The sequence below is a fragment of the Lactuca saligna genome, chromosome 3, assembly GCF_052625555.1.
Source record: "Lactuca saligna cultivar CGN05327 chromosome 3, ASM5262555v1, whole genome shotgun sequence".
Taxonomy (NCBI): Eukaryota; Viridiplantae; Streptophyta; class Magnoliopsida; order Asterales; family Asteraceae; genus Lactuca; species Lactuca saligna.
In genome coordinates, this window is record NC_136419.1 from 112,815,805 (window position 1) to 112,831,948 (window position 16,144).

General features: G+C 39.3%; 1 protein-coding gene across 1 annotated transcript; it reads left to right on the forward strand.

The window, feature by feature from the left end:
• Positions 1 to 14,133: 14,133 nt before the first annotated feature.
• Positions 14,134 to 15,879, forward strand: LOC145033894 (UDP-glycosyltransferase 83A1-like). Its single transcript, XM_078982382.1, has 2 exons — positions 14,134 to 14,625; positions 14,713 to 15,879. The coding sequence occupies exons 1-2, from the start codon at positions 14,145 to 14,147 to the stop codon at positions 15,630 to 15,632; spliced, it is 1,401 nt and encodes a 466-aa protein (XP_078838508.1). The 5' UTR covers positions 14,134 to 14,144; the 3' UTR covers positions 15,633 to 15,879.
• The last annotated feature ends 265 nt before the right edge of the window (positions 15,880 to 16,144 follow it).

The following is a 16,144-nucleotide window of genomic DNA, read 5'->3' on the forward strand; positions in this document are numbered from 1 at the left end:
CGATAATACCCTGCCAACCCGAGGAAACTCCGTATCTCAGAAGGTGACCTCGGCACCTCCCACCTCATCACTGCGTCAACCTTGGCCGGATCGACCAATATCCCCTTCTGGTTAACGAGATGTCCCAGAAACTGGACTTCCCGTAACCAGAATTCGCACTTGGAGAACTTTGCGTAAAGTTTCTCCGCTCTCAAAACCCCAAGCACCTCCCTCAAATGCTCCTCGTGCTGCTCACTAGATCTCGAATATACCAGAATATCATCAATGAAAACAATCACCGACCGATCCAACATCGGCCGACATACCCTGTTCATGAGGTCCATGAACACAGCCGGGGCATTAGTGAGCCCAAAAGGCATCACCACAAACTCATAATGCCCATAACGCGTCCTGAATGCTGTCTTCTGGACGTCCTCGTCCCGCACTCTCACCTGATGATAGCCCGACCTCAAATCAATCTTGGAGAACCAAGATGCTCCCTGTAGCTGATCGAATAAATCGTCGATCCTTGGCAGCGGGTAACGGTTCTTGACCGTCAGCTTATTCAATTCCTGGTAATCAATACACATGCGATGCGAGCCATCCTTCTTCTTCACAAACAAGATGGGTGCTCCCCACAGCGAGCTACTCGACCGAATAAACCCCTTCCCCAGCAACTCCTGAAGTTGCGAGGATAACTCCTGCATCTCTGGAGGCGCAAGGCGATACGGCACCTTAGCAATAGGTGCGGCCCCCGGAACCAAATCGATGCCAAACTCCACTTGCCTCGCGGGAGGCACACCTGGTAACTCTTCGGGAAATACATCTGGAAACTCCCGCACCACCGTAACTTCCTCCACAGAGCTCGGTCTCTCGGAGATCATTCTCGTATCCATCACATACGCTACATAACCCTTACAGCCCTGCTGTAAACACTGCCTCGCCCTAGCAGCCGAACAAAAGGCTGATCCAGAACGTGTACCCTCGCCGTATACTGAAAGAACTCCCCCACTAGGATCTCGTACAGTCACCAACTGTCGCTCGCAATCGATAACCGCACCGAATCGGCTCAACCAATCCATGCCCACTATAACACAAACATCACCCATCGCAATCGGAATCAGGTCGATCGGAAACTCGACCCCGAATATCTCCAATACACATCCCCGGAAGACCTCTGTAGCACAAATCACTCTGTCGGCGGCTATGGAAACCCGCAGGGGCCGACTCAATACTCCACGACTAACACTGATACGCTGACTAAATGCCAAAGACACAAAAGATCGACTCGCACCCGAGTCAAATAACACTAAAGCAGGTACAGAATTCACAAGGAAGGTACCTAAGCATAGCATGATATAAGCATAATATCTCAACATCATAAACAATAATGAAAAGGAAACATACCAGCCACAACGTCGGGTGCGGCGCGGACCTCTTCCGCAGTCAGCTAGAAGGCTCTCCCCCGAGCCCTTGGTGCTTCGGCCTTCACGGGCCGACTCTCTGCAGCAGCAGCTCTAATGGCGGCGGGGGCAGACCCCTGAGATGCCCCGCGCAGCAGTGGACACTCCGCCTTCCGGTGTCCGGTCTGGTTGCAGTGGAAGCACACTACAAATCCCTTGGGGCAGTCCTAAGCCATATGCCCCTCCTTGCCACATTTGTAGCAAGACCCTGCCCGACAGGCGCCATCCTGACCCTTGCCGCACTTCCCACAAGTGCGGCCCTTCTGGCTCCCGGGTCTAGGATCAGCGGGCTTGGCCCGCTTGGCTGCCGGCTGGGACTGTGCCGGCCGCCGATCCCTCCCCATAGACTCCGCCTCCTCCCTGGCCTGAGTCTCAAGCTCAATCTCCCTCTTTCGAGCATTTTCCTGAAGCTCGGCAAATGTCCGGTACGAGGAGTTCGCAGTGAACTCCCGAATATCCCGTCTCAAAATGCTCAGATAACGGCTCATACGTGCCTGCTCGGTGGATACGTGCTCAGGGCAAAACATCGCCCTCTCCTGAAACATCCTCATAATCGCTGTAACTGACTCGGTACCCTGCTTGAGGGTCAGAAACTCCTGTGCCAGACGTTCCCTCTCCACCTGAGGAACATACTCATCTCGGAACATGGAAGTGAACCTCTCCCAGGTCACTGCCGCAAGCTCGGTCGGTGTGAAATGCGCAGTCACAAACTTCCACCAGTCCTTCGCTCCCAAGCGAAGCTGGTTCAGCGCGAACCGAACCTTCAAATGCTCAGGGGACGAGCAAGTGAAGAAGCATCCCTCAATATCAGATATCCACCTCATAGCTGCCACCGGGTCCTGTGTACCATCAAACTCTGGTGGCTTGGTGTTGCTGAACTCCCTGAACAACATCGCATCACCTCCCTGGGGTCTTGCCGCAGCAATCGCTGCGGTAGCTGCTGCAACCGCAGCCTCAGAAAGAGCGGCATAGCGCTCGTCAAACGTCTCAATCAAAGCGGTCTTAATGGACCCGAACATCTCTGGTATCTCGGCTCTGATGACCGCAGCCACCTCCTCATGAATGATCTGTCGAATGTCCTCATCACTAGATCCGGCATCCTCCGGCATGTGTCGTGTCCTCACCATGATCAACCTCTGAAATACAACATGTGATAATTAGAATTCACTCGAACACCCTTACATTCAACAATCCACCCCTCCTTGATTCTTGGCATCCCCAGATTCTTATTTGAACTGTGTACCGCTCCGGTGCTTTTAGTAGTACGGGCCCAATACTACTGTCCGCACCGTCTCGGTACACACCCCAAATCGTCCTCTTCGGATCCCAGTCCCCAAGTACTCTATTATACTTAAATCTCTCTGAACAGATCTCACACAAAACCCTAGCTGCTACCTAATTACTCTCAGCGTCTCGTAGCAGCTCACCATTCCCTAAGCTAAGGCATCACAAAACAGGCCACTCTAGCCCTATCAGCAACACCTAGCCTACTCTAGCATGCACACACATCACAATAATAGTTATTACATAACAAAAGATATTTTGGGAATTCACCGTTCGGGCGCTGACTGATCGTACACACGTTTCTTCCTGGAAAACCCTTTACTCTTAGAAAATTTTGGTTTTTATTTTGAAAATATCTCTTCATTTCCTCATTTTGAGTTCAAATACCCCCGAAGGTGTACCCGATTCCCTCAAACCAAGGCTCTGATACCAATTTGTAACACTGATTTTTCAAACAAAATTTTTGATTTTTATAAAAGCATAATTCCATCAGTATTCATAGAAACAACCCCTTTTAATTGTTCAACAAGATATTACAAAATCCCAAGATCAAAATGTCAAGCTCCAAACGTGTGTGTACGGATCAAGCCGGCGCCTTCCCACGGTCGTCACTAGCACCTGAAACAAATAACATCAACACTGTAAGCACAAAGCTTAGTGAGTTTCCCAAAATACTACATATAACACATATTAGCCACTCGAGGCTATAACTCTGTGGGTCCGTGCACCCAAACTCTGCGAACCCTCAGGTTCTAACTCTGTGAACCTTCCGGTTCTAACTCTGTAAACATGCACATCATCAAACATATAAAGTAATGCAGTACAACACATAACATACATAGCATACGATTACTCTATCACATAACTCTGGTTACCTACTCAAGGTAAAGTATAGTGAGAAGACTCACCTCGTGTGTCTCGGTAAACCGTAACCCTGAAATCGCTAAACACTCGATCTGCCGAGCTGAAGTCCCCCTATAGCACAATATATCTCTAATTAACACTTTCCCAACTAGGGTTGACCATACCATAACAGGACAATCTAGGTCAACGCTGGTCAACGGTCAACTTGACCGGACTCGGCGAGTGCACTATAGCGACTCGGCGAGTCTGAGCGAAATCACCAATTTCCCTGGAATCCTCTCTTGACACGTCGAGCATCCCTTCCCAACTCGATGAGCTCCACCTGGCACGAGTTGTGGGGCCACCACGACTCAACTCGCCGAGTCTCAAGAACGACTCGGCGAGTCCGGTTTGACTCGGTCCACCTGTCCATCCTGACTCCCCCTTGACCCACTGAGTTCACTCATCCCAGCTCGGCGAGGCCACTCGCTGAGTGGTCGTGCAGCATTCAAGCTACTCGCCGAGTCTGTTCTTCGGACTCGGCGAGTCAGAGCCATGCACTGACTCAATCTCGCTCTAAAGGCCAGATCCAGTCCACTAATCCATAGATCCAGTCCCCCCATGCTTATTTAGCATGTAAAGTCACAATCTTGATGCATAAATAACCTCTACATGATCACAAATGATGTTTTTGACTCTACTACTTCAACACAAGGCCAAGGACTCCATTTCCACCCATAAAGCTTGATGAGTGAGGCCCTCTGGATCTCTATGGATCCAGATCCGTGGTCTCAACTCAAAGAGGGAACAAAAGGGCACCAAATCACCCCATAAATGATCATATTAAGCCCTAACTTGCATCAAGTTTCACCAAACAGAAAATGGTCCGAAAATATTACCTTTAAAGTGATGATCCAAGCTCCAAATCCACGAAATAGCAACCTCCTTTGCCTCCTCTTTCCTAGAGCCTCCTTCTTCTTGCTAAACAACACTCACAAGGTCAAGATTTGCTCTCAATCCTTCACCAAACGCTCAAGAACTCTAGGGACACACTCTGGGGGTTGGATGAGCGCAAATGACGGCCATAAGGCCCCTTAAATAGGCCACAAACCCGGGGATTTAGGGTTCCATAACACAGCGCAGACTCGCCGAGTCCATACCCTGGACTCGCCGAGTCCAAGCGCGCACCTTCGCTCAATCCCGCGTCCCTACTTGGCGAGTCTGAGCCCTGACTCGCCGAGTCCCTCTTACAAAATAATACAATTAAACTTACATTATACCTGGTAAAATCCGGATGTTATAGAGGGGGCATGTTAGCCTACATATTATTAGCCTATTTATTTATGGGCCCTTTAGTCTTTAGCCCATTAAGGTTTTTTTTCTAGCTAGTATTTATATCTGTTTTATTCTTTGCAATCTTAATGCTTTTTCATTGAGAACCCTTATAATATCTTTTTATCACAATCATACGACAATATTATAAAATAGAAATTTATAGAATGTGTATTGGCTAAATAAGAAAGAATCTGAATACACCTATCATGGCAATATCGTATAATATCATCAAAAACTCCATAGCACTTACAATGGTACATTACATATAGATATAGGTTTGTGTGTGGCTAAAAATATACACTTTTCTATTTTAGCTAGATGTTTCATGCTATAACACCTAAGGAACGAAATTCGTTCAAATGGTTCCCTTAATACTTATTAAATAAATTGTAAAGTCTACTTGAAATCCTTTGCTACAAGATTTTCTAAGCCATGTTTTTTTTCTGCCTCCAGGACAAGTATAAATGTCAACACTGTTGTTGCCACTGCACCAATTTTACCATCTAAAATTACTGGAAAGATTGTTGAGCATGTACCCATGCCTTAGAAATTTCTTATAATCTCTGTTTAACTTCATTTTCTTTGAATATTAAAAAAGATGCTACTTGACTACTATTCTGCCTAAGAAACAAAGTATGTTGACTTACCTGTGATGATACAAGATTTAAGTTTGTTGCTATTCAGCTAAAAAAATAAAGTATGTTCAGTTGCCTATAATGGTAGAAAAATTCAAGTTGGTTTTGGCTAAAAGATAAAGTATGTTTCCTGTAATGGTATAAAGATGTATGTAGGTTGGTATTGTGAAATTTGAAAAGCCTTTATTTTCGGTTTCTTGTTTTGTTAATAAGTGTTTTGATGTTTGTTTAAAGATTATGAAGGAGTGGAGTGTGGAGCTCCAGGAAAGAACCACATTGTTCTGGAAGCAAATGGGAATGTTCTTCTTAAACTTAAGGTGATTCATAGTCATACCCACCTATTTTGATTCTTTAATTGAAGAAGAGTGGAATACTTCATTCCGTTGGAATGAATGAAAATTTGCTTTGTTGTTTTTTCATTTTTTTACTATGTAAATTAACTCATATTTTAGGGTATGCTTGTCAAAATTACATAAATTGGAACTGTATAAGTTTTAGTGACTCTATGTCATATCTGTGAACATTTAATTTCCAAACAAACATTGTCCAAATCCATCCAAACCTGTGCCAACGGCACGAGAAAGTTTCCTCTAGTTGTAATTAAATCAATACAATTTAGACTCTTAGTATTTTATAATATTATGATTTCAAGTACTTAATTCCATGTTTTTTTTCCACACGTACAATAATGCTATAAAGTTTCGACCTTTCTCTTATTTTATAACCCAAATTTCTTTTAGAACAAATTATGTGAATGGTCCTTTAGGTTTTGGATTTTTCCCTAATGTAGTCCCTACGGTACCTTTTTCCCTCAAATAGTACCTATGGACCATAAGTTGCACGCGTTTGGTCCCCGAGTTGGATGTTCGTCCATTCCAACGCTAAGTTGCCCCCATGTGACTTGCACATGAGGGTATTTATTTCATTTTAGCCTAAAGGACCTTTTCTGAACATATTAATTAACGCTTATATTACTTCTTCTTGTTATTCCTCCTAATTCAATCGATCACTACTACTGTTAGAGAAAGAAAGTTGTGGAAAATGTCGATACGTGCTTGAGGAAATCGTGATCTAGCCATCGTCACTTCCTGGTGAGATCGCAACCCTAGAAGGCGATTTTGGTCTTGTCTTCGTAATGAGAGAAGGTGTGGTTGGATTGGGTGGTTTGATGAGTCGATTTTCCCTAGATCGGTGGAAGTGATACCTGGGTTAATCAGGTCTATGAACAAGCTCCAAGAATCTCTTCAACAAGCTACAATGCAAGCTAGGATGTATAAGTTAATCATTGTCTTCAGTTGGGGTCTTTTTACAATTCATTACTTGAAGCATGGTCGAAGTTGCCTCTAAATGTGGTGTCTGAATGCAATAAGTATTGTCGTATTCATAGGGTTAATGTACTGGTGGTCTTATTTTGAGTCTGAAGACAGGAAATTGTAGCATGGTTTATGTAATGTTTCTGTCTTTTTTGAGTTTGACTGCAGTAAATTATGTTATGGTTAATGTTGTCTTAATGTTATAGTCTTTTTGTAATCAAATGGTTTAATTTCAGAATAAGGTTATTGTGTCATGGCTTTGTGTAATCAAATATTATTGACAAGAACACTAATTCAATATGCATGATCATACACTTTGAATATCACAAATACTAGTTGACAAGAACAAGAATATAACAAAAATGCTATTGTATATCACAACAACAGTTGACATTGTTTCATAGTTTACCTATGTGTACAATGATTCAAGGCCAACATGCATGACCATACAAAATAAGGAGCCCAAAGTAAGTATTGTTTGGCACATAAACATAGGTGTTAACATAACCATAAAATTAAAGTGCAAATTACATCAAAAGACCTAATGGTTCTCAATAACACGCCCATCCTCACTTCTATCCTCCTGTTTATTCAGTTCTTTTGTCATTAGGGCTACCTTGACCTTTACAAGTTCTTGAATTATGCCCTTTGTTGTTTCACTTTCTACATGTGATAGTGGTCCACCTATTGTACAGTTTATGCCCCTGTGTAGCAGGTTCATCATATGCCCTCTTCCTTTTCTTCTTAGGCCTACCCACTTACAAATGTACATAAGATTAAATTGTTGTTCTTAAAAAAACTACAGTTATATTGATATATGAAGACATACCTGAACAACATGTTTACGTGGAAGCAACTTGGTTGGGCATTGTGATTTGGGCCATATCAATCTACCATTTATAGGTTCAATTTTGTGTTTGTACACTTCTGCCCATGTAACTAGCCAGTAGCATGGGTGGACCCAATGCTCCAACTCAGGAACATTCTTTGCTCCATGTTTAATCTTGTCCCGTATTGCACTTATTGCATGTGAGCATAACATGCCTGTAATTTCCCAATGTCTACATGTGCATGTTTTTTCATCCAAATTCAAAATAAACTGATCACCCCAATGAGTAGTGACTTGAGTTTTAACCCTATTGAAAATACACCTGTGCTTTTGTGCTTGTCTTTTCATTTGATAAAGAAGACTAGTGGCAATTGGTGTGAGAGGACCATGGCATCTATCAATCTCTTTTTGGACATTGCAAATTCTCTTCATCAAATACTCTCTAATATAGTCCAAACAATAAATGATAGGTTTGTCCCTACCACCTTGTATTTTTCCATCGAGAACCTCACACAGGTTATTCAACAAAGTGTTAGTATGTGCCCTCCCTGTTTAGTCATATAATACAAAATGAGAACAAATTTTAACAATGACAAGTAAATGTTAACATAAAGGAAAGATGAAGTACTAACTTGAGAAATTAGATCTTGACCAAATGAGCTGGAGGAATCTGTATCAGTCAATCATGAGCTTCAGCTTTGAATTTCTTTAGCTCTTCTAATGCTTTCTCAAAATGCCTTACAGTAGTAGTAGTTGCACATGCCCACACCAAATCTTTGAGCTCTTTATCCTTCCACTATCTTTTCATATTTTCATAAATATGCCTCAGACAGAACCTATGCTCAGTTCGAGGGAAAAGTTTGGCAATTGCAGGAATGATACCCTATTTAAATATTTCAATACTTAGTTGACTAAATAACAAAAATATCAAATTAATCTGAAGTATATGTACCTTCTGGCTATCTGAGATGAAAGTGAAGTTTGAATTAGCATAAAGTTCCAGATCGTCACCAAGTTGTTCCAAAACCATGTCCATGAGTTGGTGGTTTCATTCTCAACAAGAGCATATGCAAGACGATATATCCCATTATTGGAATTTACCCCTACGGTAGTCAAAATTTGACCAGGATAGGGACCTTTCATGAAAGTACCATCCAACCCTATGAAATCCCTTAGACTAGCCTTAAATCCTTCCTTTAATGCTCCTAAACAAATGTAAATTCTCCTAAATGTCCTTGTATCAGAATTTAAATTTGGCTCACTGTAACAATCGATCTTCACATTAGTACCTGGGTTTCTGTCCATCAACTCTAGTCCATAATCCCTCAAAATAGCATATTGTTTCTGAAAATCCCCAAAAAAACATGCTTATGAGCTAATTCCTTTGCCCGATGTACCTTCATTCTTGACATGTTCATCTCGAATTTTTGGATGAGATCTTCTTGAAGTGCATTGAATGGAATGGTTGGATTACTCTCAATTTCCTTCACAATGTTTGTTGCAATGAATTTGTAGTTGCAAGCTTTAATGGTTCTTGATTGCACACACCGATGCTCAGTAACTAGGGTGTTCACTACCCAGTCATCTATCTCTTTAGGTCTAGACACTAGTACAACCTAAGGACATTTACCCTCTTTCATATTTACTGTTTTGTCCTTGAATCTAGTCCTTGACTTTTTCCATGGCCGACCACTCATATCTGGTACCACTCCTCTACACTTAGCCCTAATCCTTGTTTTGTCATTTTTTTCAAAATGTAAATCCCTTTTGGTTTCTACTGCATGTTTGTTTATATATTCTTTCACATCTTTCTTTGGTTTGAACTTATGTCCTAATGTGAAAGCCTTTTGATGAACTACACCCTCAGAACAACTTTTTTCCTTTCTTATGTCTCTCAACATTCTCTCTCTGTTGTTATCTTTATCTACAATAGGTGACTCAAACGATTCTGGGTCTATGACCTCCAAATCTTCACCTTCAGTAAAGTCAACACCACTACCACTTGCTTCTTTGGTGGTTTTTTTGAACCAACTCAACATGTGTATGAAATTCTTTCAAATCAACATCCACATCATCTACAATATTTTCTAAATCCACAAAGAAGTCTTTGTCCTCACACTCACCATCTGTCATATTACCCTCACTCCTACTACCCTCACTCCAAGGACCCTTACTAACACTTTCCTTACTTCCACTGTATTCATCCTCAAAAAACTCAACATCATGTAGATTTTTCCCCCGCCATATTCGGCGTCCACATCCCCCATTACCTCATAATCATCCACTGGATCAACATCACCTTTTGGTTGGTGCTCATCCCCTGTGTCAACATTTTTTTTACCATGGTTATCCTCAAACTGTACCCCCCTAAAGGGATCACTCTCTCGATCAACTAAGTGTTTTTTTGTTGATTACATGTTCATAGGGTACAATTAACTTTGACAAATCACTGGACTCATTCAAATCCAACTTTTTACTACATGAACCAATTGATTTCCTTTTCATTCAAACCCTATTCATTTTAGGAGAATCATCCCCTTCAACTTCCTCAATACGAACCTTCAATGGGGACTTAACATAAGGTACTGCTCTAGTATTTCCATGCTCGATGTACAAATTAATTTCCTTATGATTAAGCACATACCTTGCCAACTGAATGACTTCTTGATCGGTGCCAAGGGGTAACAATCTACTATCCAAGTCTATCTCTGGGATCATGAAATGGTAAAACATTATACCTCCATCATTGTACCCTAAAACTACCATCATATCATCTAACTCGTGGACTAAAAACACATCCATGTCCATAAAATCAAAGTGATCAACAAGCCCATCTATGTATGACCTTCCAGATACCGTATTTGTGAACAGACCTCCATGATTTATCTTGAAAGTGCAAAAGCTTGAAATAGAACTTGTGAACATTCAAGAACAATAAAATGTTAATGATGGAGGAAAGAAAAATTACATTTCGTCAAAACCTAGCATTACAAGGTCCATGCTTACCATATTCTTTACGTAGGTCAGGTGGTTGGGTGTAGTGTGGACGTAAAGACCACAATGTGAGCACCATTTTCCTCGATACACCCTTCAATCAGTTGAACTGTAACGGCCGACGACGATTAGAACTCATGAGTGAAGAAGATGGGATGATCAAAAGGTTTTCTTGGGGAAAGAGATAGAGTGTAAAATTAATGTCTAAAACTAAACCCCACCACCTTAATGGATATAACTGTTAATTAATATGTTCAGAAAAGGTCTTTTAGGCTAAAATGACATAAATACCCTCATGTGCAAGTCAAATGGAGCAGCTTCACATTGGAATGGACGAACATCCAACTCGGGGACCAAACGCGTGCAACTTATGGTCCATAGGTACTATTTGAGGGAAAAAGTATCATAGGGACTATATTAGGGAAAAATCCAAAACCTAAAGGACCATTCGCGTAATTTGTTCTTTCTTTTAATTTGGATTGAATGACCTTAATAAGTTTTTTTAAGGCTAAACACATGTAAGCTCTTTTATATTTGGATTTTAATAATTTTCATTACAACATCAAAAACATAAAAGTATTTGGACTTACTTGACTTAGATTGTCTTTCATTTCATGGAACCAACCCAATTTTCAATCACCATTGCAAATGAAAGAAAGTATTAGAGATTGTTTTTTTTTGTACAAATAGGTTGTTTTTAGAAATGATTTGTAAAAGTGGGTTGATTTTAAATTCATTGGTAAATATGGGTTGTTTTTACTTTTTAGGATTACCCCACACAAAAAGCAACGATCATATGTTTTATTTTATATTCTAACCCCTTTAACTATTCTATTATTTTCATTTTAAATCTTCTTTATTAAACAATTACATATCTTTCTTAATTGAAATTTTATTTTATACACCAACCCGTTCAAGTATTATGTTATTTTACATTTACATCTTTTATATATATATATATATATATATATATATATATATATATATATATATTAAAAAACATACTTTTTGATCTTCTTTATATATGACAAGTAAATTTTTTTATTAAAAATATATAATTGAATAGTTTTAACAAATTATATCATTCAAAAAATAGTATCAACACATTCAAGAGAACTTAAGCACAAATCAAATATATTACAATGTCACAAAATTACTAGATTAATTAAACATAAAATTACTATATAACTCAGTGGGTGGGGCCCTCTTATGCGAGTTAGGGCGGGGTCCGTTACACTCATCGGCAGGGCCCATTATATGTTTGATATGTGTGGTATGTGGTATTTGAGGGAAACACATTAAACTTCGTGCTTACGATTTTCAGTTTATGTGTCAGTTACTTCTGGTGCAAAGGGAAAGAACTCGGGGTGATTGCAATGCACACACTATTTTGTTCCACATTCATATGAATACTCTGATATTTTATAATATAGTGATACACTTTGATCCATCTTGGTTGGATGAATGTTTTGGATTACCGTATTATAAATTTTTGAGTTTTATTTTTGGGATGCTACAGACACGTCACATGTTGCAACATTTAAGTATATTTTTTGGGCTTTTGGACTTGCAATTAATGCATGTTGACCCATTATTTCCATTGATGCTTGTCATTTGAGAGGTTCATACAAAAAATGTTCGTACAAAGGTAAAATGCTTATTGCTCTTACAAAAGATGCCAACAATAATACAATGATGGGTTTACACGACTATGACGTACAAGCAACAATATAATGATGGATTTTCATCACTTCCTCATGTTGATTATTGGTTCGAGGTTGATTGGAGTATTGAAGCAAACAACTCGAAATGTGTTGTAGGTCAAGGTCGGAGGCGTGCAAATCGATTTCTTAATGAGATAAATGTTCTCCATTCTGATGAACATTGTAAATGTGGACTATGTCATCAACCACGTCATAACAGAAGAAATTATACAAATTCTTAACCAAGATTTGATGTAATGTGAACCATGTAACTTTTATTATTCTTGTAATTTTATATCGAATTTAGTTTGTAATTCGTGTTTAATTTATTTTGTAGTTGTGTGTTTAATTATCTTGTAATTTTGTAATTTCGTAACATGTAATATATTCGCTATTAGTATCGATTTGTAAGTATTGACGAGATTTTATGAAATAATAAGTTTGTTTAAAATGGTATATCAATTTTGATTTTATATCTAAATAAACATTTTTTTTTTAAAATAAAAGATGTAAATTATTAATATTATACAAGTTAAGGGTATAAATTATACGGACAAATATGAAACTTTATAAAACAAAAAACAAGTTTTCTATTATAAAAGATATATAAAATAAAAATAATCTATGGCGGACCTTAGTGGTGCCCCAGGGGTCCCGGGCCACTGCTCTGACGCTGACACGTAGTGTAATTTTTTTTTTAATGTTTTTTTATTGGGTGCATCGGCTTAAAACACGAGTAACACTATTAATATAGATTTATTTGGAAAAAAAATTTAATACTACTCCTACGAAAATGTTCTGCCCCCGCTACTCAAAATAATATAATAGATGAAGGGTTTGTAAACTAAAACATTGTCTGATGGTTGTTTTTGATGTGGGACAATACCGAAAAACAAAGTTAAAATCAACTCATTTTTACAAAAGGTCTCTAAAGTCAACCCATATTTACAAAAAACAAAAAAAAAAAAAAAAAAAAAAAAAAAAAAACCTCACCTAAGGGTATATGGTGGCACTGGCATCCCGTGATTTTTCTGGCTGTAGAAATTTTTTCGAAAATTTTACTTTCTACTATCATACAACATCTGACTTTTCGGTACAACTCCTACTGTGAAATCCTACGTACGTCCTTAAACCTATTCCAAATTCAATCCGGTCTGATCCAAACCCAAAACTTAGTTATCGTAAAAAATAAATAAATAAATAAATAAAATAAACTAGTCCACCTATAAAAGTATATGGTCTGGTCAGTCCAAGGGGCTATTCCTATTCTAATGTAGCTTGTAACCCTAGACAAAATTCCTAAGAAAGTTGATCTAAACAAGCTAGCTAGGTATCGATGTGGAGAATATTCTTTGCTCCCACTGGGTGCTCAGGTGGAATTAAACCACAATATTTCTTTAAGGTTTAAACGGACCGGCTTAATGCTTTGTTTAATACTGTGTGTCTGTGTCAGCTCTTTGGTTACTTGTTGTTAGCTGCTGCTGGCTAGCGTTTTCCTTGCTAATTAATAACATCGCACGTTTCGAGAGCATGGAATCAAGACACTTTAGAACCGACAAACCGACTTTAGCATAATTTTGCACAAAGCAGCCAACAAGCCATTCCAAAAAACAAAAAAATAATAAATAAACAAGGCAACTAAAAAGCGTCCAAAAAATTGTTGACGTCTAAGTCATTTCTGCCAATAAAACTGGAGCAAATCTCAAAGTATACAAAGCATCAATACTTGTTTTTTCAACCTCCCAAAAAATCTTCATTCACAAATCATGGCCAAACCTCATGTTCTAATCATACCTTATCCCGCACAAGGCCATGTCATCCCTATAATCGAGCTTGCTCAACGTTTAGTTAATCAAGATGTCAAAGTTACAGTTGTAAACACAGAGGTCACTCAAAAGCAGGTAAAAAGCAACGCGTTAGAAAATGATGGTTTTTGTGATCTATTGCAGTCGGTTTCAATCCCTGATGGATTAGAACCATGGGAGGACAGGAGTGACCTTTGTAAGTTGACAGTATCAATATTACAAACTATGCCTGGCAAACTGGAAGAACTTATAGAGACAATTAACAAAGAAGATAGCAATAAAGTTACCTGTATTATTGCTGATTATATCATGGGATGGGCCATAAAAGTCGCAAAGAAGATGGGAATTAGAAGAGCAGTCGTCTGGCCAGCCTCAGTTACTACGTTAACTTCCATGTTGAGCTGTCAGAAATTGATTGATGATGGAATCATCAACAACAATGGTGAAACATGCATGATTACACTTTTCATTATATAAGAATCTAGCTAAGAAGGTCGTTTAACCTTTCTTAATAAATATTTTATTTCAGGCATGCCTCTAAATCAGCAGATGATTAAGCTATCAGAAACCATGCCGCTTATAAAACCAACGAACCTCTGGTGGACGCGCTTTGAGGACTTGCCCACTTCAGAAGCTTTCTTTGAAGTTGTAAAAGAAGCTGCTGAAGCTTCCAGATTGACGGAATGGAATTTATGCAGATCAACTACTGAGCTGGAGCCTGGAGCACTTAACCTCTTCCCCCAGCTATTGCCAATTGGACCTTTGCTGGCAAGCAACCGACGTGCTGACCAAGTAGGTCACTTCTGGCAAGAAGACTCCACCTGTTTATCATGGCTCGACCAACAGCCACTATGTTCAGTCATTTACGTAGCATTTGGGAGCTTCACCATTTTCAACCAAACACAGTTTGAAGAATTGGCACTTGCTCTTGAACTTAGCAACAGACCATTCTTGTGGGTTGTGCGACAAGGCATGACAAAGGAGACTACAGCTGCTTACCCAAATGGGTTTGTGGAAAGAGTAGGCTCTCGTGGAAGAATTGTGAGTTGGGCACCTCAACAGAAAGTTTTAGCTCATCCTTCTGTGGCTTGTTTTGTGAGTCATTGTGGTTGGAATTCTACTTTAGAAGGTGTTACAAATGGACACCCTTTCTTGTGTTGGCCATACTTTGCTGATCAGTTTCAGAATGAAATTTACATTTGTGACATCTGGAAAACTGGGCTGGGGTTTGAGAAAGATGAAGCAGGTATCATAAAAAGAGGAGAAATAAAAGGTAAGGTAGAGCAGCTGCTCGGAGATAATGGATTCAGAGCAAAGGCCATTGATATCAAAGAGAAGGTTACAAACAGTATTACACAAGGCGGATGCGTACACAAAAACCTTTGCAATTTTATAGAGTGGATAAAAGAGAAAGATACAGATGCCAAGAATCAACATGACACAATATGAAATTATGAGCAAGAATCTCTAAAAAAGAGGTGGGCATGGGCATATTTAGCTCCTTGATTTAAAGTTCCATGAAAAGGTATACGTATCCTTTCATTTGTTTCCAATATATGTAAGATACACTTACTTTTTAGTCATGTAAGAATGCTAGCTTATTAATTAGAGCTGCAATTACAATTGTAAGGATTTCCTAATTAATTAGGCTTGCATGCTTGGATCATACTGCTATTCAATGTGCCATTATAGTAATCTATGCATGGATTATTTTTTCGAATCCGTCTTTTATTGGTTTAATCCCAATAGTTAGTGATCCATTTTATATTACTGATTTTGGACCAATAAGTTTTTCTGGGAGTCGGTATAAAATGTGGCAACGGTAAAACTAAAAAATTCAAGATACGGTAACGGGAAACGGATACGAAATGGAAATTGGAAACCGCAAAACTCAAAAATTCAAGATACGGATACGACAGAGATACCATAATATAAAAATATGAAAAAATACGACAATTAAG

Bases quoted from the DNA above. Each gene is read 5' to 3' on its own strand.
- LOC145033894 (XM_078982382.1), top strand. From the start codon at position 14,145: ATGGCCAAACCTCATGTTCTAATCATACCTTATCCCGCACAAGGCCAT. The intron at 14,626-14,712 runs GTGAAACATGCA...ATTTTATTTCAG, and splicing joins TGGAATCATCAACAACAATG to GCATGCCTCTAAATCAGCAG.